The 26,717-nt window shown below is 42.1% G+C and overlaps 1 protein-coding gene across 2 annotated transcripts in view; it reads right to left on the reverse strand.

The window, feature by feature from the left end:
• ADAP1 (ArfGAP with dual PH domains 1) overlaps positions 1-26,717 on the reverse strand; it is a 95,931-nt gene that overhangs the window by 43,886 nt on the left and 25,328 nt on the right. For both annotated transcript variants that reach the window (XM_039493288.1, XM_039493289.1), the window contains exon 4: positions 19,236-19,318. In XM_039493288.1, the coding sequence (XP_039349222.1) occupies positions 19,236-19,318 (83 nt within the window). The remainder of the gene's footprint in view (positions 1-19,235; positions 19,319-26,717) is intronic.

The raw sequence follows: 26,717 nt of genomic DNA on the forward strand, positions 1-26,717 counted from the left end.
GAAACAGTTGTGTCATATTGAAGTAGAGTGTTAACAGAACTGCTGTTTTCCATCCCGGGGATGGCTGCATTTCAGGGATGGGTAAAGTGTTCTTTGACCTATCACAGAGGTTTAATAGTTTGTAAAGTATTTTGAGATCCTTGGATTGAAGACACTAAGCAAATGTGAATTCTTACATTAACACATATGGAATGCAAAAGGTTTTGCTTCTGTAGCCATTTTATCTGAATTTTAAGAGAAACGTGCAAAAAATCTTTTACAATAGCAAACACTGTATAAAACAAATACAAAATACCGCTGCCACCATGGTTTTTACCCACTTATCTACAATTTTTAGGCCTACACTGTAAAACAAACAAACAAAACTTGCTATCAAAATGGGGCAATGGCAGGAAATGCTTGAGCATCATTCAAATAATGCAACTTTAATATTCAGCCCTTTTGAGTATGAGAAGAGCATTTAAGCCAATTTGAGACTAAGATCAGGTAGCAGTGATGTTAAAAGCCAAGCAAAACAAAGCAATTACTCCTCTCAAACTAATTAGGAGAAATAACTGGCTACTTGTTATTCAAAATTCCACTCTATGATCTCAGCTCGAGGCCCAATATTTCTGACAACTCTTACTATTTGTCAGTCAGTAGGTCACACTTCTTTTTGTCTAAATAAAAGATTTAGTCATATACTGCTGAGGAAAACTCATATCTTTTTGTCTGGGCCAAGATTATTAACATAAATCCAGATCTGCTACCTTAAAAAAACAAAACAAAACAAACAAACAAAAAAACCAATACAGGAGATCCAGTTATAACTACAGCTGGTCAAAAAATTTCAATGAATTTTAGTCTAAACTTTCTACGGAAAGTTTTGATTTTCTTGGGGAGGGGAGGTGTTGCATCCTGGGAATCCCTGGCCACAGTGCATCATGGGAGAAGTAGTCCAGATGAAAAGCCCAGTCCATAAGAGGAAAATGAGGATATGAGGCAACCAAACTACTATTCCCACAAGGCACTGCAGCAGCATTTCCAAATCAAAATATTTCAGTTTGAAGAAGTTTGGCTTTTTGATAAAAAATAATAATAATAAATAACATTTTCCATGGAAAGCCGACACTTTTCACAAAAAATCTGTTTAGTCAAGAACCCAATTTTCCATTGAAAAGTAGTTTCGGCCAGTCCTAATTATAACAACATCCGATCACAAGACAGTCAACACCTGCAGCGGGATGGGACTTAAGTGTGTTGCACAAGAGTCACGTAAACAGACTAGTGCCTTGGACATGTCTTATGTTATTGTTATTGATCAGTTCCAACTCACAATGTCACCAAAAATAACATTTACATTCAAGATAGACAGTAAAACATAAAAAGGTTCAAGGAGGAAGAGAATTGAAGGGAATTAAAGTCATCCAAACTTGGAGGAAAAATTGTGTGTGTGTGTGTGTGTGTGTGTGTGTGTGTGTGTGTGTGTGTGTGTGTGTGTGTGTGTGTGTGTGTGTGTGTGTGTGTGTGTGTGTGTGTGTGTGTGTGTGTGTGTGTGTGTGTGTGTTCCAAGAGCTACAGAGGCAGCTCGCTTCGATTCTCTGCCATGGCTCCGTCCTCTTGCCACATTGGCTGGTGGAACTGGAGAGGTGTGCCGAGGGGAGCACATTGTAACAGCCACAGGCCGAGTACAGTGAGTGCACTTCACCCGCCAGCTGGCCAATTGTGGCTGGAAATGTTCCTCTTTAGGCACAGAACTCTCCCAGAACTTGCCTGGGAGACGGTGACACACCACACACAGTCTGGCCCAATGCTCTTTGGATCTTTAATAAAGGAAGCTAAGAATGCACAATCCCAACGTTTGTGATGTACCAAATACAGAAACAACCACTTTCCAGACAGACAGACTTACAGTTTAAAACCAGTGCTAAAATCCATGAAAACAGTGTTTAAAATTATATTTTCCTAACAAAAAAAGCCAGGTTCAGGAAAGTTCTGTACGCGATTCAGCTGGTCCTGTATTGGACCTTATTCTCCTCTCATTTACAGTGGTGTAAATCAGGAGTCACTCCACTGAAATCAATGGAGTTACACCAGTGCTAAACCAGAGTGAGCAGAGAATCAGACCCATTACTTATGCAGCACCAGAAGTGTGCTAGGCACTTTACAGACATGGAAGATGACAAAGCTCTGGGCTGAAAGGCTTGCGGTCTAACATTATATTTATATAGTCTTATAACGTATGCCATGACACTTACAGTCTAATGTTAGTTAACGTCTGCAAGACACTTGGGGCCTGATTCAAAGTCCATTGACGTCAGCGAGAATCTTTTCTCTGACCTCACAGGGCTTTGGATCAAGCCTTTGATGACCATGGGACAAAAGAGGCTACTTAGGTAAAAATTACAACCACTGCTATTTAGTTACTTCCAAATTACTCAAAAGGAAGCAGGAATTGGAGATCTGGAAACTGTTGCATCTGTAGTAAATTGGCTTTTGTTAAGTGAGGGGAAAAATATTTACGGTTTATTACAAATTGCTCCTGGCTGCCAGTATAAAGCATGCCACATTAGCCGCATGATCTGCTCCAGGATTTAATATTCCTGTAAGCCTTTCCCTTGTTTACGTTGTCGTCTTTTAAAACAAAGGGCAGTCAGATCTACAGGGGCTCTGCTCAGCCTTGTACAGCCAAGCAATGAAACAAGGGTCTTTAAAAAAAAAACAAAAAACAAACAAAAAAAAACCACCACAAGGAGTTGTTGTGAACTCTTTGGAGAGAAGAAAAAAAAATGCAAAAGGATCTCGCCAGGTCATATAACGAGAAAGATACTGTGTGTTCCCTAATGGAGGCAAGTTCCAGATGCACACAGCTGTACCACATCCAGTCCTACCCACCCCCAGCATTAACAACAATGTTATTGTTAAGTGATGCACAGGATGAAAGCCAGAGCTCAGAAATGAAGGCAGCTCACTTCACACACATTAGCCATGAAGAAAGGTGCCAGACTTCTCTCAGGGACCTCTTTACACTTGATGCTTTGCAAAAGTAAATACTGGCATGGATGTGTCTGCCATAGAATTTCCACAAGTACTTTATAGAGGCTTGTGAGTTCCTGTGTTCAGATTGCACATCTAGGGTTGGATTTATTCATGATTTTCACTAGTCACATAAAATATTAAGTTAAGGGTCTCTTTGGCTGAGTCTGGATGTCACATTTCATTTCCTGCTCACATTTTAAGCCTCCCACATGTACATATTACACATGCATATGTTTCTTTCCCTGATGCCAGAGAGTTCTTTTTACTTTGCAAGCTGCAACTGTTCCATAGTTTTGTGCCTGACGTTAGGCTTACGCAATGGCTCCACGACCACTTAGGTCAGCAAAACTTACGTCGCTTAGGGGTGTGAAAAAACCCCTCCCCGCTGAGGAAAATGAGTTTCGTCGGTAAGTTGTGGTGTGTACAGCACTGTCAGTGAGAGAAGTTCTCCCACCGACAGAGCTACCGTCGCTCGTTGAGGTGGTTTCATTATGTCTCTAGGAGAGCTCTCTCTCGTCAGCATAGCGTGGCTACACGAGCGATCTTACATCAGAGTTGCTGCATCCGTACAACTGGGCTGCTGTAAGCTCACTAGTGTAGACAGGCCAAAGAAATGGTCTGAACTTTTTTTTTTTTTTTTAAATTGCTAACTTCTTTCTTGTTCGATGAAAAACCATAAGATCGCAGATGTTGGGGATGGGAAAGTCTTCCTTCTCCCATGGGATTTGCCCTCACTCATCCTGCCCTTACAGAGGGATGGACTATACAGATGAAATTCCATCTGTCTCTGGGTTTTTCACGTTGTTTCTGAGCACCTTCCATATACATCCCTACTGGACTACATGGAGTCTCTGGACTTTCTGGACTTACTATGAGAAGAGGAAATCACTGCAACTGTATGGTGTAAATCAGCAAAGCTTCACTGAAGTTGATGGAGATGCTCCCATTTACATCAGCTGAGGATCTGGCCCCACAGGCCAATTTCGGCAGACTATATTTCTGAGGTTGTGTTTGTCCTCTAGGAAAAAATAGGTAAGATAGCTAATGTGATTTGGACCAGCTGACATTTAAAAAAGAAATCATGCTAAAAGGAGCTTCCTCTCCAGCTGCTGGCAGTTTTGCAAGAGTGTAGTTTCTGAGTGGCAGGCTGTGTTGTTTTAACACATCTAGCTTAATGACCACAGTAGAGATGCTTGGCAGATAACATCCACACTTCTTCAAGCCACTTGAGGATAGGTGGTTTCATTTCACAAAGCTGCCTAGTGAACTACATATAACATAGCCCCTCAGGTTTCCCTATCACCATTTGATCATGTGTCATTAGGGACTGTGCAAGGGATGGCAGCTGTAGACAGATGCTGCCACGGTGTTGTGAAAACAAACACATTCTGTAAGTGGAGAGACTACTGATCATCTTGGTCTCTAGATTGTCAACTAGCTTAAATCTACTTGCTGGCTTCAATGGAGCTATGCTGAGAATCTGGACCTTTGTCTGGAGCAGATGCCATACCAAAAAGATGAACTATTTGGAGGGTCACAATGCTTGATAAACTTATGGCCAACGCAGAGCCCAGCAAATACCAGACTAACAAGCTCCATCCTGCCACTAGGGAGCATTTTGTGGGGAACAGAAATGTCACTGTGATATTCTGAGCAGCACTTTAGAGGTGGCTTTTAGACAAGTCTTTAACTGCAGCAGTGAATTGCTATTTACAGAAATGTGTCCTCTTACGAGGCAGGCCATGTCCATCTCTTGCCATTCGTTTATTTCTGCAAGCTCCAATCTCCTGCTGGGAACATTTCACTCCGAAGACCACAAGGGGTCAGAACTATTTATGATCTCCTATCCTTTACACTGGAAGTTTCACACAATTCAGAATAAATAGCTGTAGACAGACAGAGGAACAGAAGAATCAAGATCTAAATTAAGGCCTGGAAAGAGTGTTGTGTAGTCTCTAGAGCAAAGGACTAGATGGCAGGACCCCTGGATTTTAACCCCAGCTCCATCCCTAGCTCAGTGAGTAACCCTGGGCAAACCACTTAAGTTCAGTCTGTCTGCCTCAATTTATCCATGTGTAAAATGGGACCAGCCACCTTGCAAGGGTGACGTGAGGCTTAGGGCCAGATTTTGGATACACTGAGTAATCACGGCTTCCACTGGCTTCAGCTGGAGTTATGGGTGTTCAGCGCCTTTGAAGATCAGGCCCTCATGAATTAACTGATGTCTATAAAGCACTTTGAGATCCTTGAATGAAAGGTGCTACAAATACTCTGGGTATTATAGTTTAACACTTTTATAGTAAGATTGCAAAGCACATGCATTATGGTGGATAGCGGTCTTGCCATGAGGACAGCAATGCTAAGAACTGCTCCCTACCAATGGCAACAGATGCAAGCCTAGGCCCTGACTGAATTAACATAGCAACTCCTGACACACTTCTTGACTCTTATCACCACAATGCAGCTGTTGTCTCAGCCAGAAAAGTGTCAGCTTATTGGAGTAACAGCTGCACCTCTCTGCATAGCCTTGAGAAAAACGAGACCTGTTCATGTGGTTTCTCTTCCAGCTTTGACAGGATACACAGGTACCATATAGTCACAATTTATTGCTTTGAAATAAGTAAGTTGTATGTGTGTTTTATATATATATATATCTTTACCACCTCCATTGCCTTAATTAGAATAGCATTACCCACAATGCTTTGCAAATTTCCCTTTTGAAACCATACTTATTTTAACTTGTCACCTCACCCTCCGCAAAGCGTCTGAGTATGAACATCAGAGCTTTAGAAATGCTACCTGTCTATTACAGAGCCACTAATGCAACCAACTCTTTACTCCCCTGTACATTTCACTTTCACTGAAAATACTTGCATCCAAAAAAACAAGAGTTCCCCACAATCTGAATCAAGCCCTTCCCGTGCATATCATTCAGGCACCATGTTAGCAGAAAGATTCAGAAAAGGGAAATCTTTGATTAAACATAGAAAGAAAACAGAAGCCAGGATACACATTCATAGGAAAAACCAAGGGACTAGAGCTTCTCACAACATGGATGCTATTTTCATGTAGCTTTCTGCAGGGGAGTTAGCTCCAAATAGAAAATACCACCACCAATTTCTTTGCACTTATCTATGTAACACTTTTCATCTTAGGAACCCACAGTGCTTTGCAAACATTAATTCTGCACATCACCACTTGTGCATGGGAGAGGAAGTATGACTCTACAAATGGATAAACTGGACATACAGGCACATAAGCATCCTGCTCAGGCTCAATAGCCAGGCAGGGATAGGTTAAGGACCAGAACCCAGGGTGCTAATTCTGAGCGCTAACCACTAAATGCTCTCCCCTGTGAGCAGCACATTCCTTTGCTTCTGCAAATAGAGTTGTTTCACAAGCAATTGTTCAAGATCTTGTGCCCTAAGTTTGCATGCTTTCTGACACAAATCTCAACTGTATTGGTGCACCTTCCTCACAACCAGTGTACGGTGCTAGTACAGTGCATGCTGCTTCCAGCATCTACTGCAGAAACCAGAATGAACAAACAGTTTCTATGCTTGACACTGTTGGAAAGTCCATAATTGAGACTTTGCAGCTGCCTCTTTCAAAAAGACCTTTTCCCAAGCATCATTTTCTTTTTTGCTCTGACCCTCCTCCCTCCTGCCAAGGGAGCTGCAGCCAAGTATACGTAGACTATATTGTAGGGAAGCAGAGTGAGAGAGAATGAACGACATTGGAGAAAATTCCTTCCCTCTAAACTCGGTGTTCTCTCTTCTCTGTTCGATATCTCCCTAGCTGGGGTATGGATTTTCCTCTCTCTAGCTACTTTCCCCCTGTGGGTTGCAATATAAAAACTTGCTGACTGTATGACAACACACTATTCATCTCAGCTTGCAGCTTTCAGTCCTGAGCAGAGCTCTTCCACCCAAGAACATCACTGACTTAGGTAGCCTATTCTGCAGCCACTCCCCTACTCCTCTGGGCATCAATTCCAACTAGAAACTCTGCTACCTGATGGTGTAGCAGGGTCCTTACTGCCCTGTGTGCTGAAAGCACGTCCTGTTCTTTATGACCAGTGATCAGTCCAGTGACAATTTCATGAAACCAGTAGGGCTAAAAGTGCATGATATAGTCACTAACAAGGTGGGCACAAATCCCAGCATTCCTGCCTCATAATCCTTAAAGTTCCATTATTCCGATTACCTTCTTGCCTGCTATGTCCTGTACTTGTAAAGTGCATCTGGAGACACAGACCCAGTCTGCCCCCATCTTCTACCTAGAGGTGGGCAGGAAATGTTTGTCCTGCATTGTGATTTGATTTTGTGATTTGAGATTTTGAATTTGTCCCCCAACCCAAAAAGTCAAAAATCTCAAAACTCCAAAAATGATTGCGGATTGGATCAAGCACAATGTTTCGTTCCGATAATTTCAAAATGTCTCATTTTGATTTTGGCCTTTTACATTTTTCTCCCCTTTGTCTTTTTTTTAAAGACTATAAATTAAAACCTAAAATTTCAAAGTGAACTCATTTCAACCCCGAACAGAGAACTTTTTCATTTTGAAAGTGTTGAAATGGGACGTTTCGACAACTTTGAAACATTTTTTGAAATGAAGAAATTTGTCAAAACTGGCCCTTTTCTATGAACAGGTTCAGTTTTGATCAACTGGCATTTTCCAATGAACAAATGTCATCCAAAAATGACCATCCCACTCTACTTCTAGCCTCATCTAAGTCCTCTTTTCCCTTTGGCGGTCAGTGCTGCCTGCCTCCCTGCAGTAGCAGCTCAAACAATCTTTCCACCTCCATCCTCTCTGCTTCCTCGTCCTTTTTTAAAATCACAGCTCACAACCAGCTCTTCCCTGCCACCCGCAGCTACCATCTAATTCCACACGCTGACACTGGCTCTTATCGACAACTCATCTCTTTGTCTACTGCCCTCATCTATTACCATGTTTCTTACTCTAACGTTTCCGCTGCTGGGCTTTAGGGACAATGGTAAGAGTGAGGTGTTATGCATGTTTTTCGCACTGTACTGCACCAACCTTTGTGTTGCCAAGACGGATGGCGCTGGTTCGGAGAGCACTGCAAGCTCCCTTTGCATTAGCATTTGCTTAAGGACCCCGGGCATTCACGTGTAGACAAATGACTTTGTGCCTCCCAGCTTGCTCTATATTTTCTTTGTCCTGGTTGGTTAACATAGCCCAGCTTATGTTATGGGCTGTGTCTGATGAGCAGTAAGATTTGCCCTCGTTAGATTAGCACTAGGGCTTGTTTGTTCCTTTGCTTCAGCTCAGCCTTCACACACAGCTTGAGAAGCTAAGTAGGAGGAGAGAGGTGTCAAGTATCAGAAGGGTAGCCGTGTTAGTCTGGTTCTGTAGAAGCAGCAAAGAATCCTGTGGCACCTTATAGACTAACAGACGTTTTTCAGCATGAGCTTTCATGGGTGAATGCCCACTTCTTCAGATGCAAGCAGTGGCTTGCATCCGAAGAAGTGGGTATTCACCCACGAAAGCTCATGCTGCAAAACGTCTGTTAGTCTATAAGGTGCCACAGGATTCTTTGCTGCTTCTAGGAGGAGAGAGGAGCTTCAGTTTTGAGGCTGTGTGTAATATAACAAAACTACAAGGCTGCAGTGTGTTGGAGACAATGTGTTGCTCAGACACTTAGCGCTTTCACTAGCGAGTGGCAGTCAGGTCCAAGACAGAGGATGAGGTCTGTCAGTTAAAATAATTGGGGTTTAGCGGCTGTGCTGCTCAGCACTTTGTCTGGTCGGGCCCAAAATAAACTGCACCATGTCTCAGCAGGTCAGACAGAGTTAATAAGAGCATCTTTCTCATAGCCAAGAGGAGTGTATTTATGTCTCGTGCATTTTCGCTATTTCCTTTCAAGCAAAGGCTCCTTCAAATTCAAGTGCAGATGAGGAAGAATTCCAGCTACATTTCCCAAGTCATGTGAAAATCTTTTTGGGCAGAAAACAGATAATATTTCCGGTAGAGACCAAACAGATTTTGCTGGTATTTCAGGGTGTTGTAATATTTCCAAAATTCTACATTAATATTATATTCATATAGCCAACATATGGACTAACTTATACGCTATTATTCTAGATAGCATTTGAGAAAAGTGTTATGGAAGTCCATACATATATGCAGCTAAACATTGCCTTCACTTCCACCCACTCATTGCCTTCAATAGGCTTGAATAGAGTAAAAATTGGTCCATGCTAGAAACACCTCCTCCGCATTATATAATATCATCCTATATGTGTATAGTCACCTGCTCTGACTTCCACCTTAAAGGTCCCATTTCAGATCCTCTGCTGGTATCAATCCAAGTAGCCCCATAGATTTTAAGGGCGCTATCTGGATTTACACCAGCTGAGGATCTGATCTGCCATGATTCAAGGTAGCTTATTAGTAATGAAAGGTGATTTCCACATAAAGATGGACACTGATCTTTACACCCCTCCCCTGGCAAATGATTGTGACAATTCAGCGTCTGGATTGAAGCTCTTTGAAATCAAAATGTCTCATTATGGATACTTAGTAACAATGGAGGGAGTGATTAAGGGAAGCCCACTGTTTTCTTATTCTGTTAGAGCGATTTCACACCAGCACACAGGTTTGGTAGCAGTGCAATTATCCACTAAATCCTCTCCTGTCATTGATTGTTCTTCTGTAACATGGTAAAAGGAGTATGGGAATTAACATCAATGTGGTTTATAGGCATAAAAAATACAAGGAAGTAGCACTGCATTAAATTCCACAGCAAAATTGCAGAAGGCTAAACTTTGCATTAGACGAAGCTGTTTTACTGTCAGTTTGTGTTGTATTTAAAAGCACTTGGACGCTCTGATTTGAAACACACAAGTCACTTTCTTGAATTGTGTTAATGATTTTATTAAATAACAAAGCTCTATACCAGATAAACTGTTGCACAGTCCACATTTCTCCCGCGTCTGTAGCTCACCAATGGGATTTCTCCTTCCTATACCCTGAACTCTGGCCCTTTAAGAACAATGAGCCGGGTGACCAGATGTCCTGATTTTATAGGGACAGTCCCGATTTTGGGGGCTTTTTCTTATATAGGCTCCTATTACCCCCCATCCCCTGTCCCGATTTTTCACACTTGCTATCTGGTCACCCTAAATGAGCCAGATCCTTCTCTCTCTTACACCACTGTAAGTTAGTGAAGTTACTCTGCACTTACACCAGTTTAACTGAGAGCAGTCTGTGATCCAATTACTATGCATATGCCTTTGGCTGGTAATAGGGTATGTAACATTTAAAATGTCCCCCTCTCCTTGTTGCCACTCACTCCATGGTACCCCAGTCGTTAATAGCAGCTCTCAGTCTTTAATATACTTAATTGTGAGGCAGGCCATGTTATTATCGCCATGTTCTAGAGGGGGAACTAAGGCACAGATTGACTAAGGGACTGTCCCAAGTCACACAGGAAGTCCGTGATGGAGCAGAGAACTGGATCTGGATCTCCTACATCCCAGGCTAGGCCTGTGACCACTGGGAAATCCTTCCTCTCCCACTCTCCACGGAGATTGTTTTACACACACACACACACAGAAGTGCCGTGTCCTTGCTACCCATTACCTGCCACATACAAATATGATGCAAGGTACTTGTGTTCACTAATTTTGCCCAACCACATTTACACCAGCAGATGGCAGAAGATCTCTCATCTACACAAGCGTCCCTTTGGCAGGCGAAATCCTTGGAGTTCTGTCCTAAGCTGTGCTGAGTTTACACCTAGCACAGGTGGGCCTGGGGATGCCCCAGGACTGCTCTGGGTTACCCCAGCTGCAGCCAGCTGGGGAGGAGACAGAGTGCTCTGGGTTCTGCCCCGCTCCCTCTTTCCCTTCGACACATCCACTCCCTTAGTCAAGTTTACAAAGGATGTAGGGAGAAGCGGAGATGGTACCGCACCAATCCCCACTCCCCTCACACTATTTCCACTCAGCCACTACAGCTTTCTTCAACTCCCAGTGCAGCTAATATACAAATTTGCCCCGACTGCCCACACTTATCACCTAGTGGTGCTATGAATACACTTCAGTGGCAGTGCTCCAGGGTTCTTCAGCAATGGTTCCTAACAGGACAGCTCTCAACAGGGACACGGCATGGTTCGGGGGGAGGGGGGGCGGGCGCTACACTGCACTATCCGGCCATGGTTTTTGTAATATGTGTAACTCGCAACAAGATCAAGATGATTTAAGCACCGGCACTGACAGAACTATGCAATGCTTCTTACACTCAGCACAACCTGCGACGCTTCACAACATCTCGCACCGCAGCAGCACCTCAGCCTTAGGGCATTACCTTAGTAGCAACACAGCCACAGTGACAGTTAGCAAGTGACAGCCCTGACATGAATGGTTTAATGAAGGCCAGAAGATAATCGGGGGTAAGTTTCAAGGGTCTGGATAATTGGAGCCTTCTGAAATCAGCCTGCCATTTTACACTGTAGAATTCAAAGAGGGCTCGTTTTTTCCCCAGTGATACGTTATATATATTCTGCCCCATAGATGCTCCATCCGTTTATCTGCCCTGCTCAGTTTATCATGTTCCAGGCTACAACATTCTGGAGCGTCTATAATGCCATCTCCTGCAGAGCGATCGCAAGGCAAAATAAATCCAATGCATAATAAGCAGCTGGAGCGCCAACAAGCCTTGACTCCTGACAACATAGCCTCTTGTCCTATACGGCAGCACTGCCGGGTCAGCCACCAAGATTATGATGATCTTAAATCTTGCCAAAACAGATGAAAGTTAGTGACTATATCTTCTACAGACCCCCAAAGAGAACACCTCTACTGCATCGGCTGTGATCTCCACGGCGAAAGGGAGTTAGGCACCTGACCGACCCCCAAAGAGAACACCTCTACTGCATCGGTTGTGATCTCCACGGCGAAAGGGAGTTAGGCACCTGACCTAGCCCCAAAGAGAACACCTCGACTGCATTGGCTGTGATCTCCACGGTGAAAGGGAGTTAGGCACCTGACCTAGCCCCAAAGAGAACACCTCTACTGCATCGGCTGTGATCTCCATGCGAAAGGGAGTTAGGCAGCTGACCTACCCCCAAAGAGAACACCTCTACTGCATCGGCTGTGATCTCCACGGCGAAAGGGAGTTAGGCACCTGACCTAGCCCCAAAGAGAACACCTCTACTGCATCGGTTGTGATCTCCATGGCGAAAGGGAGTTAGGCACCTGACCTAGCCCCAAAGAGAACACCTCTACTGCATCAGCTGTGATCTCCACGTGAAAGGGAGTTAGGCACCTGATCTAGCCCCAAAGAGAACACCTCTACTGCATCAGTTGTGATCTCCACAGCAAAAGGGAGTTAGGCACCTGCCCTTTAGGCATCTTTGAAAAATCTCAGCCTGTATAAGATGCATGACGATGGTGAAACAGCAGAAGGAGGGGAGGGAAGCGAAGGATGGCTGCTCCCACCAGAGAAGGACAATACGATAAGGACAAGGGAAACAAGAGTGAAAGCTGGAGGGAACATTTAAAGCTGGTTTAGTTGCCATCAGTCATTTCATTCTAGTTTGCTGGGGAAAGTGTTTAGTCAGCCAATAGATTAATTTTGTTTGGTCCTATGGGTAGAGAATAAAAATTGTTAAATAAAATTACTGATGTCCATAGGATGGGTTGCATTTGTCTGTACAGGTGAACATACAGTGTACGTTACAGGCAGGGATCTCATTAATGTGCTGGACTCCTCAAACCTAATGCTGGACAACAAAGAGAGCTGAGAAAGAGAGATGTTACTGCCTTCCTCGGCATACACATACAGAGGCAGTTCTGTTAGCTTCCCAAAACAGATTAGCCGTCTCAGAGAGAGCACTCACTATACCAAGCCTTTGAATGGATGTTTTAAAGATCCTACAAGTGAAGTCAAGTCATTTCTCCTTGCAAGGATCAAGTGACTTACTACCCACTGAAGAGAGGAATCACCAACTGTCCCCTTCTTGTTTTCTTATGTTAAAGTAAGTACAAAGACGAGCTGCACATGCATCCTCCAGAGTATCCCCTTTACCTGCATGCACAGTAACACAGCATACAAACAGCACTGGTCCGGGAGTGATTTATCCGGGGACAATGAAAGGGACAGTTGGAATGTTAGTCATTTTCAGATCAGTTAACTTTTCCCATTTGTACCCACCACCACCTCCAAGCCATACATCCACACCGTTCTCCTGCTCTTTGCCTGGCATGCACAAAGTGCTGCAACCTTCATCACTTCAAAATACTGTAATACTTTTAACCCTGCAGCTGGCACCCTCTCCCTCCTCTCACCATACTTCTCCTCCGGCACAAATATACATGCAGCTGATTTTGAAAGTGTTACCCTTAAGCACCTAAGTGACTTGGCTTTCAGTGAAATTAAGGCACTTTTGAAAATGTTCCCCTAAATGCCGACAGCTAACTATGATATTCCAAGGGAAAACATTAAATTTTTCAAAATGATTGAGGGAAAAGTGAAACCCTATCTAATGACTTCTGGTTCCAGATCTTCCCTATACTTTGTTTGGGATTATCTCCATTCCCAGTTCCAAACAAATTCAGAGCTCATGCTCCATTAAAGTGAGTTAAAGGGAATAACGAGCTGTAGACTGACAGTAATTTAATCAGCTCAGGCTGAACCACACACAACGATCTGAGACACTTTAAAACTAGTATCATTATATGTCATTGTGCAACTAATGTTTCAATTGCCCGAGGAATGCAAACTTTCAGCATTAATCTAAATTACTGAGATGCAAATAGTTCTTTGCCTCAAAATTTGGCGAGGGTGAACAAGTTATTTAGCTCTAATACTACATTTGAAATTAAACAGCTCCCACAGATCAAAGGTATAACTCAGTTAAGTATCCATAGCAGATCACTGAAGCATTTAATTGCTGTTTTGCTAATCTTCCTGCGCCATCTGAACTTGAACTGACTCCTCACTCTAAAATCTATGGGGCTAGTATACCCATTAATGATGGTCCTTCTGCAGCAATGAAACCATCAGAGTGTGTGCGCGCATGGCGGGGGAGAATCGAAGCATGGGAGCTGAAAGATAGGGATGTAGCTGGGAACACCATGGGGTCTTACAGCTGCAGAGCAGGAGAGAAACTCTGCAAAATTCCTTTCATGGGGTTTCCAGTGCTAGGGTAACCAGACACCAAGTGTGAAAAATCGGGACGAGAGTGGGGGGTAATAGGAGCCTATATAAGAAAAAGACTCAAAAATCGGGACTGTCCCTATAAAATCAGGACATCTGGTCACCCTATCCGGTGCACTCCCCCTTTGAGGGGCAGGAGGGAGGAAATGGCTGTTGCTTCCATGTGTGATGTGATGTCACTGGATGGCTCATCGGTAGCAGGGACTGAACCCAGGGATCTAAAAAGCACAAGCCTCTACTGCTTGCGTTAGAAGGCCCAGGTGTATTACTTTAAATCCAGTAGCAGACCCATAGGTCTGTGTAGTCCAGCTATAGAGGGGGACAGAGACCCAAAGGTAGGAAGTATAACCTACACCGGGAAGAAGGCCAGGATCTGGCTAGCAAACCCTACAGGTGCTCAAAGGGGATATGCTGCATCACAACATAAACGCGTAAGTGGGAGCATGGCAGGGGGGAGAAAAAAGCTTGAATTGATCTGTATTTGGGTTACACTCCAGATTCCGGACAAGGCGTCCTGTACTTGCAGGTTGTTATTTATTACTAATGACTATTTCCTTAAAGCACCATTATTGCTAGATGCTAGAGACAAGACATCCAATTCTGAACCTCATCCCTCCCCCCACCACAATAAAAAAGAAGGGTTTATTTTAATAAACATTAAACTGGGTACATTGAATTTTAATTTCTGAAGCCTGCAGACCCTTCGGGGAGTGTGTGGGGGGGGGTAAGATGGGTGGGGACGTGCTCCGATGGCACTTGGGGTATGAAATCAGAGCAGCAGTGCAATTCCCATCTTACTCTGGCTGTAAGAGTGAATTCCCCCTCACTGCTCCTAACCCCGCAGGCAGACTAACCTAGCAAAGAGACCCAATGACAGCTGGCTCAGGTGCTCTGCAAAACCTCTATGGGAGCAGCGATGGAACCTTTTATTCCCTGCACAACCTGGAGTCCTTCCTCTTCTTGCTCTCTGGCAGCTGTAGGGTTTACTCCAGGGGTTCTCAAACTGGGGGTCGGGACCCCGCAGGGGGTTGCAAGGTTATTACATGGGGGGTTGCAAGCTGTCAACCACCACCCCAAATCCCGCTTTGCCTCCAGCATTTATAATGGTATTCAATATATAAAAAAGTGTTTTTAATTTATAAGTGGGCTCACACTCAGAGGCTTGCTATGTGAAAGGAGTCACCAGTAGAAAAGTTTGAGAGCCACTCGTTTACTCACATCCTCCTGGCAGACTCTGTTCCTGCTTCCCTGTGCACCTCAGTCCTGACTTGCAACATCTGACATTCCAGTCCCGAGACTCCTTTAAGCTGTGACTGTCAGTCAGGCTGCAGTAGTTTTTGTTTGGCATTTACAGACTCTAGACAATCTCTCCCCAGAGGCTGTTCAGAAACAGAGTAAGCTGAATTTCTGATCAGGGCTTCAAAAAATACTTGTCATTATTAGACTGGCTGGAAAAGGACCTTGCTTGGAGCTACTTAAAGAAGAGCATTCTCCTATTTTTTATGCAATTATTGCAAAGATATTAGAGCACAAAATTGCCCCTGGGATTGGAAGATGGAATTAAATCTTCCAGCAAACACTAGGAAATGGATCCTGATGTCTCTATTAGTAGCAAAATGTTTCATACTTGGAAACCGGCAATCTAGCGCCTCTCCGGGGAATTCAGAATGGTGAGAAAAATAGTCAAACCTAGTGTTAAGGGGGAAACTTCACCTGGAAGACAAAAAAGGGAAAATGCACACACCAGTGAGATGTGTTATGTATGGTTGTGATATAAGAGGAGATCATTAACGACCACCAGCGGCCCAGATCCCCTGATGTGTTCCTGCAGTGCAAAGAAGCCGTACGCATGGGGGCAGCCAGCCACATACTGCTAGTTCCAGCATAGGGGAAATTGACCAAACTGGCATTGTGGTTCCTAGCCACTTCACCCAGCATTTGGTGGGAGGGGTATGGCCAGAGCACGCATTGTGGTCAGGACTAGGGCTGGTTGGAAGTGTTGCACTGAAACATTTTTTTCGATGAAAAATGCCATTTTCTTCAAAATCAAATCATTTCAGAAACTGTGTTGATTTCAAAGAACAGTCCCATGGGAAGAAATATTCTCAAATGACAAGCTTTTTCCTTAAGACAATTTTCATTTCAGGGAATGCTGAAATGAAATTTCACTTCAGAACTCCAAAATTTTGTTTCATAATTTTATTGTATGGGTTTTTGTCACTTTCAAATTATTTTTACATTATTTCATAACACATCAGTAGTAGCAGTGCATAATTTGTGGCTCCTGTTGAGTCGTTGACACAAAGTATCAAACTGTTTCATAAGAACAGGGACAGTAGAAACTTTGATCTAGAAAAACAAGATAAAATATTTCAACGTGTACTAAGCAGCAGCCACCCTTAATGACCGAAAATTAATAAATAAAATGACTATTTTAATTACAACATCATATTATGACAAGTCAGCAGCAGTAGCACATATTATGCACTACTAGTACTACCATGTTGTGAAATAATGTAAAAAATTATAAATATAACAATGAACAAATAAAAATGAAATTTTGGAATTCCAAAAGGAACATTTTCCAAAACTCAAATCTTTTGGAAATTCTGATTCATTGGAAATTTTGAAAATATTTGTTTTCACTCTGATTTGGACCAAGAACAAATTTTGAAATTTCCCATGAACTGAATATTCAAATTTCAACCACCTCTAGTCAGAACTTTCCTCTGTCTTGACAAACTGCAGTTGATCTTGGAGCCATTTGCAGGCAGTGTAAATTAGAGCAGCTCTTAGGCTGTTCTAACTTGTGCCACATGACCAAACTGGCATGCAGCTGGCCCAGGACTGAGGGACAGTAAAGTGGCTAACACGTTTTTTTTGCAAGCCCATGGCTGATTTGTATTGTGCATTCATTGGCTGCAGATCTTGGCTAATATTTCTAGATTACATTTGTGGCTAATATACATAGGCCCTGTGTCAGGTTTTAACTGTGACAAATTCTCACTCTCCCCCCAAAAAAGATGAGCTAAAAGCATAAAGCAATACATACACATGTAGTGGCATTCCTTTGTCCAGAGACTGGCAGAAATGGTTGTCATTTAAAAATATCTCATTGTTCTATTTTGTTCTCTATTTAATTTTTCATGAAAACTTTTTAAAAAAGCAAACCCCCTCCCAAAAAAAAGAAAAACACCAGAGTGCATCAATACGTGCTTAAACAATGCATAGCTTTTCCTGACTAATGAAGTTATCAGACAATGCCTGTAAAATATGCAGCTAGAATTAACTCCTGTTTGAATCCTTGCTACAATATCTATTTAGAACTCTCAAAACCCTTAAGTCCCAATCCAAAGCAAAGCACTTAAGCACATGCTTAACTTTAAACCCCAGTCATTTTATGGAAGTTAATGGAATTACTCACGCGTTTCAAGTTAGACATGTAATTAAAGTGCCTTAACACTAAAGATTAATATTCGGTGCACAGTAAAGTTGTCTAAGGGATTTATATATATATAGATCCATTTTAAAGGATATATACACCATACATTAAAATTAACAGAGTGTATATAAATCTGCTAGGCAGCTTTGAAAATCTCAAATACACCACTTTTATACATCCATATATATATATATTCACACACACACTCTCTCTCTAATATGTAGTGACATATAAACATAAAATGGCATAGCAGAAATTCTTTGAACATAAACTAGGTATATATGAGGTCAGATTGTAATTGTGGCTCAATTAGCAGCAAACCACTGGTGCTACCTGCTTATTATTAGGCTCCACAAGCAGCATAAAATTAATATTTTACCCTTTTCGTCACTAACATGGTCCTTGTTAATAAAATTATTCCGGAGCCATCCATGCACATAGCTGGTGTAAAAATACAAAAAACAGTACAATATAAATGCAGAACAAATTCAATGCCACCTTCATCTGGTGAAAAGAACAGGAAACCAGCCAATTTTATGTCTTCTTTCACTTCACCCACAACAGCCTCAAAAGTAATGTTCGCCAAACCCCAAACTTCCACTTAAAAAGAGCCCCAACAAATTCTTCTGAAGATCCATCTGTTCCACAAGTCAATCTCTCTACAAACACCATGGTTCCTCGCTGTATTGTACTGCAGGCACAGATTTGAACTATTTGGAAGAGAGACTTTGATGGCTGCAGGGGAAGCCTTTTCAAACAGTACACTTGCTATGCCATGGGCTTGCCTCTGCTCCATTGAAGACAATGGGTGTTTTGCCATTGACTGCAATGGGAGAAGGATCAGTCCCTATATTCATAAATAATAACCTCCTGGCTTGAAGTTAATGGGGAGGCAGGAAGGATCCACATGACTTTTGAATCAAATCAAATGGCTTAGCTATCGTTGCGATAATTCTAAAGAATAATCCCCCAATTTATTTTGTTAAAAACAACAGTCGACTTGCATTTAATGGCACTTAAATGTGGGCTGAATTTTTGACCCTACTCACAAGAGCATGTACGTGTGTGTACACATACACACAGATGGTACTCACTCACACATACATACACACACATATATACCGTCACCTTGCATGAAAAACAATTTAAAAATATTGTCCCCAAATACTTATGTACAAAGACATTACAACAAAACCAAATAAGTTAATAACCCCAATGGAAAACTCTTCCCAGTGGAAAACTCTTCCTGATGATATCCTTACCAAGTAGTGACCTATATTTTAATTCCTATTAACACACCCAGCTACCAGAAAGTATCCTATTTGTACGTTATTTGTTGGTCACAGGCATTGTCCAAAGCCCACTGAAGTCAATGAAATGGCCCCTCCATTGATTTCACCAGGCTTTGGATCGGACTCCAATGTCTCGACCCAATCCCAAGGGGAGTCTCTTCCCGAAGAGTTGCACTTTCCCCTCCTGTCTAGGGCGATGTCATTTTTCAATGTTATAGAAAAGGAGACCACAGAAAGGAAACGGACGCTTTTGTACACAGCAAAAATCATCTGCTGAGAATTTCTTTCACTACCTGCAGAATAAGGCTCTTGCTTCTCAGTGTAAATGAATTCTTTTCTTTCATATTTGGCTCTGATCCACTGTTCTCGTAGCAGTCTGAAAAAAAAACACACAGAAAAGGAGACAGAGTCCAGAATAAGCTAAAAAATAATTTATGATCATTAATTCTTCAATGGAAATGTGAGTGCAAGTTGAAAGCCCTCCAAAAATGAAACTGTACACCAGCTGGAGTCATTGGCTTGGCTTGTGGTTCCTCTGTTTGTCATTTAGACCACAAGTTGATTCTTGTACACACAATTCTAATGTAACTTTTTAAAATTTATATGCAAAAATTAGCAGAGTAACTCAGCACCTAGCCTCGGTGCAAGATGTCCTTCTTAACACAGGAGTAATTTCAAATATTATTTCATTTCAATTAGGAATGCTGGGCAAGGAAATACATTTGCTGGATTGAATTCTTTAACAAGGGGGATCGGTCCAGGAACAAAAGTAGACTACTGTCTCAGTGCTGACGGTATACAGCAGAAATTGGGCATGCCTATGGCAATACATTCAAATGGTTGACTTTTTAGCAATTAAAGATTGAGAGGTATCATCTCTTCTCAATGCCTGGAGCCTATGCAAAGAGATCTCTGTGCATCAACATGAGGAGGTACTCCACAGTGTAAAAGAGATGAACTCAAAGCGCATAGCAGAAAACTTTGTAGAAAACCATCTGTCTATTGTTAAATGCCCTACATTTCCAACTGAAATCTCCAGAAAGGAAACTGGTGTTATTTATCTGGCACACAAGATCTTTATTTCCAGAAAAACCATGTAGATCAAAGATTACAAATAAGTTAAAATAAAAAAGTGACTGCTAGCATTAATCAGGGGACCTATGTGAGTTTGGCCTGAAATTTGCTGTAGCCTCAAGACTGTTTTAATTGGTCCTGTCTGTCTATTGACCTACAATCTTAAGAGCACCACATGTTACTCCAAGTTTGTTCCTTTGTGGAACATTTAGAAGTAGGTTATACTGATCTCAGCAAAAGTATCACTCAGCAATCGCTTCGTAGGGGGTTAGATTTGCTCATCATTTTCAGAACTCATTGCACTTCAACCCCATCATATCGGTGTGACCAAATAAACAAATAATGTGTGCACGGAAGGAGTGTATGCAAACCCAACATGTATTTATGCTTTTATGAAAATTAAACACAGTATCTGCTTGGCATAACTTCCTTGTTCTCAAAAAATGCTTCAGAGGAGAAAAAAAGTGTTAATTTTTTTTAAAATTGATATATTTGGATAAAGAATGCTGAGATAGCTCAAATGATGTCAGACTTCTATTACATCTGACCTCTCTGCCTTTTCACCTCCCTCTTCCCATCCACTTGTTCCTTTTTTGCCTATTTGTATACGTCTTTTTCTTTTATTGTTACCCCCACCCTAACGTATTATGTCTGTGTAATATTGCCTGATTCTGTATTGGCTGGTCTTGCAACTTTGACAAGTTGTAAAGTTGCGTAATTGCATCAATTTTATTGGATATCCTGTGAAATGTGCAGTATTTGGGTAGCACATACAAGCTGTAATTCATTTATCTTTTGTTTTTATTTGTTTCCTTATGAAAATTAATACAAAATTCATCATAAAAAATTCATTTCTAGCTTCAGCGAACAACTTAATCAAATTTACAAGAGAATATCCCTCCATACCTGTAGGTATAATCATTTCCTGGTCTGTAAATGTGGGGATAGTGATATTTCTTTTCTCCCATCCATTGTCTGTTTTATCTACTTAGATTATAAACTCTGCGGGGCAGGAGCTGACTCTCATTATGGGTGTGTCTACACCGCAAATGAAGGTGTGACTGGAGCACGGGTAGGCATATCCATGCTATCTTTAATATAGCAAGCACAGGTAACAACAGTAGTGTAGACACGGTGGCCTGGGCTAGCCACCTGAGTTCAACCCTGCCAGGGAACTTGGATATGTACTCTGGGGGCTGGCCCATACCAAAGCCCACGTCACCATGTCTACACTACTGCTGTTACCCATGCTAGTCAAATTTAGGCTAGCATGAGCATGCCTAACCGTGCATCCGCTACACCTTCACATGCTGTGTAGACATACCCTTTGTATACAGACAGTGCCTAGGCCAACAGGGCCTGACCTTAGTTGTGAACTCTAGGCATTACTGCAATATAAATGTATTGGGTCCGTCTTTCCCCCTCTGCCTCCAAATCCTTTTTCGTCTTATTTTCACATCTGATCCTTAATTGTTAGGTTTGTAGCTGTAATTTAGACTGTACACTCTACAGAGGAGCACAGATCTTGTCTTCTTATGTTTGTAAAGTGCTATGGGGCTGGATTTCTGCGCTGGTGTGAGCGGGAGTTGCAAGTGGTTAGGACCAATGAGGATCATGCCTTAATTGAAGACTTCAGAACATGGAGCCTACTGATCTCAATGGGAGTCCTTCCACTGTTTTCACTGGACTTTGGATAAGACCCATGTTTCACTTTAACGCACCCTTGGGGCTGCTCTACATACGTGCTGTAAACTTATTTCTGCATGTTTGATTTCAGCTGTATTTACCATGACATAGGCTCTACATAAACCGCACTGAAGGGTAAAGAAGTAAAGAATTAAAGAAGTTGGAACAGGCAATACATGCCAATACAGGACCAAATATGCAAAACTCCCATTAACATCAATAGGAGTTCTCTAAGCAGAAATAATTGCAGCCATTTATTAGGTTTATAGTGACCAGTGGGCCCACTAATGAGGTTGATATTTCTAGAGATGATCCAATTTCTATTTCTAAACTAGGAAGATACACAGCTTTTGCAATCTGATCCAAAACTTGCAGCCCACCTAAAGTCTGCCAGACTGTTAGATACAGGGAATGTGTCATTCCTGGCAACTGACTAGAAAGATGGTAGTGGGCTCTTTGTTCTGTAATCAACACAATAGCGAACTGAAATAAAAAATCCAAATGAAAGCAACATTTAATGGAGGAGAAAGAGAAAACAGAACATGAATATGCTACCACTAAAATAAATGGAAAACTCCCATATGAAAGAGATGGCAGAACTAGAGGTCTAAGAAGGGGTCAGATGGCATTGTGCTTGAGAACTCCAAATCTCATAATATTTTGTTTACTTGTTTGCCTTTGGAAATGAAGAATGTGCCATTGACAAAGCAGATGGTTTCAGGTCAAAGGGACAGCAGTAAAGGTTCCAGATGGAGTCAGTTGAGTCGTTTTAGTTCTGAGTCAGATACCATTTAAAATTAAACAAGTAGCTGGCACAGATTCAGGACAAGTCTCTGTCTAATGATGTTTTAAAAAATACCACATCACGGGAAAAATATATTTATGAAATTAATAGGAAAGAAACAGATGTCTTCCTCCCTTCCTCACTGCTTCAAAGCCATTTTCCATTGAAAATATAAAGCAAAACCACCAGAAGTGTCCAATGAAGACCTGGCTGGAGAATAGGGTATTTTCCCCATGAAAAATGTTGATGAAAAAAAATTCATTTTAATCAAAACAATTTTTCCATGGAACGTTTAGGCTTATTGTTGAAAGCCTAAAAATGTTTGGCTGAAAACGTAAAGTTTTGGTTGGGAAAAATTGAAATGAAATATTAGGTCAATCCAAATAGAACATTCCATTTTGGAGCAGTCTGGCAAACTGTATCTGCCTGCACTGCCACAGTGCTTCATGGGAGGTGTAATTGGCGTTCCTTATGCCCCTGTTCTCCCTGGTTGGACTACATCTTCCATGATGCCCCAGGTCTCCTCTCTTGCATCATGGAGGTCACGTGGCTCTCAGGCATCATGGGAGATGTAGTTCAGCTAGAAAAATCCAGCCCATATAGGAAAATAGGGACATAAGGCACCAAAACTATGACTCCCATGTAGCACTGTGATGGCTCATGAGGATGCAGTTTAATGTTGAATCAAGCCAAATCAAAGCACTGGGATTTGGGACATGTCCTTTCTGAATTGAAAGTTTGGGTTTTCAGGTGCTGGGTTTTTTTTGACAAAAAAGTTTCCACAGAAAGCAGACACATTTCACAAACAATTTTGTTTAATCAAAAACAGAGTTTTCCATCAAGAAACTGTTTTGATTGAAAATTTTCAACTTGCTCTAGTCCAATGCCAATTTTCCTTGAATAAATGGTCTCCCTCCAGCTTCGGTGTCACAGATATGAAGAAAGAAAAGCAAACAACAAACACTTATACTCTGGTTAAAAACAACACCTGCTCAGTTAAAGTCATTGCATAGGGGTGGGCCAATTAAACACCACATCTAGCTCACAGCAGCATTATTTTTTAGACTGTTGAGCATTTGGGTTAGAAATCAGAGTATTCACCCACGAAAGCTCATGCTGCAGAACGTCTGTTAGTCTATAAGGTGCCACAGGATTCTTTGTTGCTTTTACTGGGTTAGAAATGTGCAGGAAACAGCCTGCGTATTTGTACTATTGTAACACAGAACTCCTCCGTGAATTAAATAAATCAATATGAATGAATAGCTGTTAGAATTTATGACAAAAGACAAGATGATTTGTATGGGGGGAGATTCCCATAGCACTGAATCAAGGAAGGTGGGTAGATAACAAGCAATCACCTGCCAGTAGAACTTTCCAAACTCAGACAAGAGTTTCAGAAGTGACCAGTGACTCTGGGTGTCCAACCTGAGACACCATAAAGAGTTCTGATTTAGAAAGTGCTGAGCATCTGCTCTCTGAAAACAGGTCATTTTACAATGTCTCAAGTTGGGCACCCAAAAAAGCCAATGGTGACTTTTAAAAATGTTGGCCTTAATACCTTAGTAAGTAGGCAGGAGTCAGGTATAAAATGAAACCCTTTAACCACAATGTTTTATGGCTAAAGGGAAAGATCTTGTTAGTACTGATACCAGATTCCAGTAGCATTGGTTATTGTCATGTTTCCATGACATACCCTTGTTTTCATAGGCTTACAACTTTCTGAAACAGAGCCATATGTTGATAACAACTAGGGTTTGCACAGAGAGCTTCTGACAGCATGGCAGTAAAGCTATGGAGAACGGCAACTGGTTAATTCTGCAACACATGCAGTGTGTTGTGGCTCACATCTACCTGCAGGTATCCCACAGCCCTTGAAGATTCTAACCTTTCTCAGACCAACCTATGCTGCTGTTTGCCTTACCAGGACTGCACTTCTGTGTGCCAAGCAAGACTTACTCTGACATATTATTTGTATTACAAGAGCACCTAGAGGCCCCAAACTGAGACTGGGGCCCTGCTGTGCTAGGAGCTGTACAAACACTTAACAAGAGAGCATCTGTGCCTCGGACAGCATGCACTCTCAACAGAGCATGAGTGGGGAAACACAAGCAGAGATGGGATACAACTTGCCAATGGTTATAGAGCAAGTCAGTGGTAAACTGGGAGTATTACCCAGTTCTCCTGATTCCCAGTCCAGGGTCTCACTCACTGGACCTCACTGCCTCTTCTCAGTGCAGCTTAAGCCGATGTAGCAGAGGTATTTCTGGCTAGGTGTAGTAGCACCAAATTGGTGCCGGTGTTGTATGATGCTTCTCTTCAGGTTGGACTCGAATATGTAGGTGAAATGCAAAAAGACCCCTAATGGGATGTGTTCACACTACAAAACAGATGAAGCTCAGAGGCAAATAAAAATGGAGGATTTTTTTTATTATTATTATTATTTTTTAAATAAGTTTGACACAAGACTTCTGCTAATTGTCTACAGTTTTCACAGTCAAGTTACCAACCAGTCCCCCTGTAGCACCCTTTTTAACAGGTGGGGGAAGCAAATTTTCAAACTCCATCTTCTGTGTGAGAACGGCCTTGCTTAAAGATACAAAAATCCAAATGAGAAAAAAAGTCGTGTTTTTTGTTAAAAGGCCACCTGTTGTGTGATTCAAGTATGGAAAATTCACAATAGCACAAACATGGGACCTGGCTAAAAGAAGCATGTGGCCTGTGAGACAAAGGACCTCCCGCAATGCTCCATATCCTGGTGAATTATTGAGCCCCAACAACTGCTCCGTGCTGTACAAGAAGACAAGGTCACCATCACCATAGCTACCTACATTAGCTAATGCCCATTTATGATGGTTTCAGAAGTTCTCACTTACTTATTTCTAAAAAAAAAAATGACAACACCAAATAAAATAATTGTCCTCCACAAATCACAACTGGTATCCCAGAGCTGGTGTGGAGGGCAATCGACACAATCTTGCTTAACATAGACAGACTCCAGTGGCATGGCTAGAAAGCACAACACAAATTAGAATGCACGGCTAGAGCCTCGCTTAATAGGCCTAATCCAAAAGCCCTTTCAAGTCCATGGCAGTCTTTCCCTTGTCTTCACTGGGCTTTGGTTATGGCCCAAAGGTGGCTATGTAAATGGGTAGATAGTCTTCTCCCTTAGCAGATCTGTTCCATGCATGTTTTCACACCTGCTGCCTTCAGAGACATAAATATGGGTCCACTGCGTTTGCTTTTGTGAGGTCTGAAGAGGTGACCCAGCTATGAGTGAGAGAGCTGGATCCTAGCTTTGTTTGCAGAACATCAACAGACGAGCTTCCTAAATTCCAGTCTGTTACATTTGTGCAAATCCACTTAAGGCAATAGAGTTACACAGCTGTAACTGATGGCACGATCTAAAAACAATGGGATTGCACAGACAAAAGGGAAAAAAATTGGGCAGAATTTGGCAAACAGAAACCACATTACTGATGCTGCTACAGCTGCTGCATGGGCAGGGGAGGACCCAGCTTTACTTTCAGAGCCCAGCATGGGTTTGCAGGGCTGGTAGTTAGGGAAAAAAAGAAACACAGAACAGAACAAGGGAGCATCTAACTATCTGTAAATTGAGCACATTAAACCTGGAAAAAAAAATCAATAAATATACATAGCTGCTTTTCCAACTAGAACAGCGCTTTGAATGACTGAACACATTTTTAAAGTACTTATAATTGCACAACCGCAATGATATTAGAAACCACTTTTTTTCTACCTGTAATTATCTCTCTTTATATCCATAGGACTATCCAGGGCATGGACCCTACTGGGACATTGCTTTTCTTGGAGGATTTGAAAGCACCTGACTGCTCTGGTTTGTCATCTCATCGCACGCCAGGTCTGGCAACAGCCCACGATACTTTGTGCTCTTTTATGTAAATCTAATGTGTCCCCCACTCCCACCATAAGCACTTGGGCACCGAATGCTGATTCATTAAAATATGTTGTTGTTAAAGATGAAGGGCTTGGCGCTGCTTTCACTCACATTAACATAAGCCTGGAATAATCAAGATCAAAACCTGGTCCAAAGAACTTTATAGACTGAGGCAACACACTAGATTTCACTTATAGCATTAGCCATGCCCAACCTCGCGGAGTGCCACCATAGGATGACGACTCAGTCTGAACATCTTGCTGCTGGTAAGTAGTGAGTGAAGGTGTGGATTTAGATCCACAGAAAGTAAAGCCA

The sequence above is a fragment of the Mauremys reevesii genome, linkage group 10, assembly GCF_016161935.1.
Source record: "Mauremys reevesii isolate NIE-2019 linkage group 10, ASM1616193v1, whole genome shotgun sequence".
Lineage (NCBI taxonomy): Eukaryota > Metazoa > Chordata > Testudines > Geoemydidae > Mauremys > Mauremys reevesii.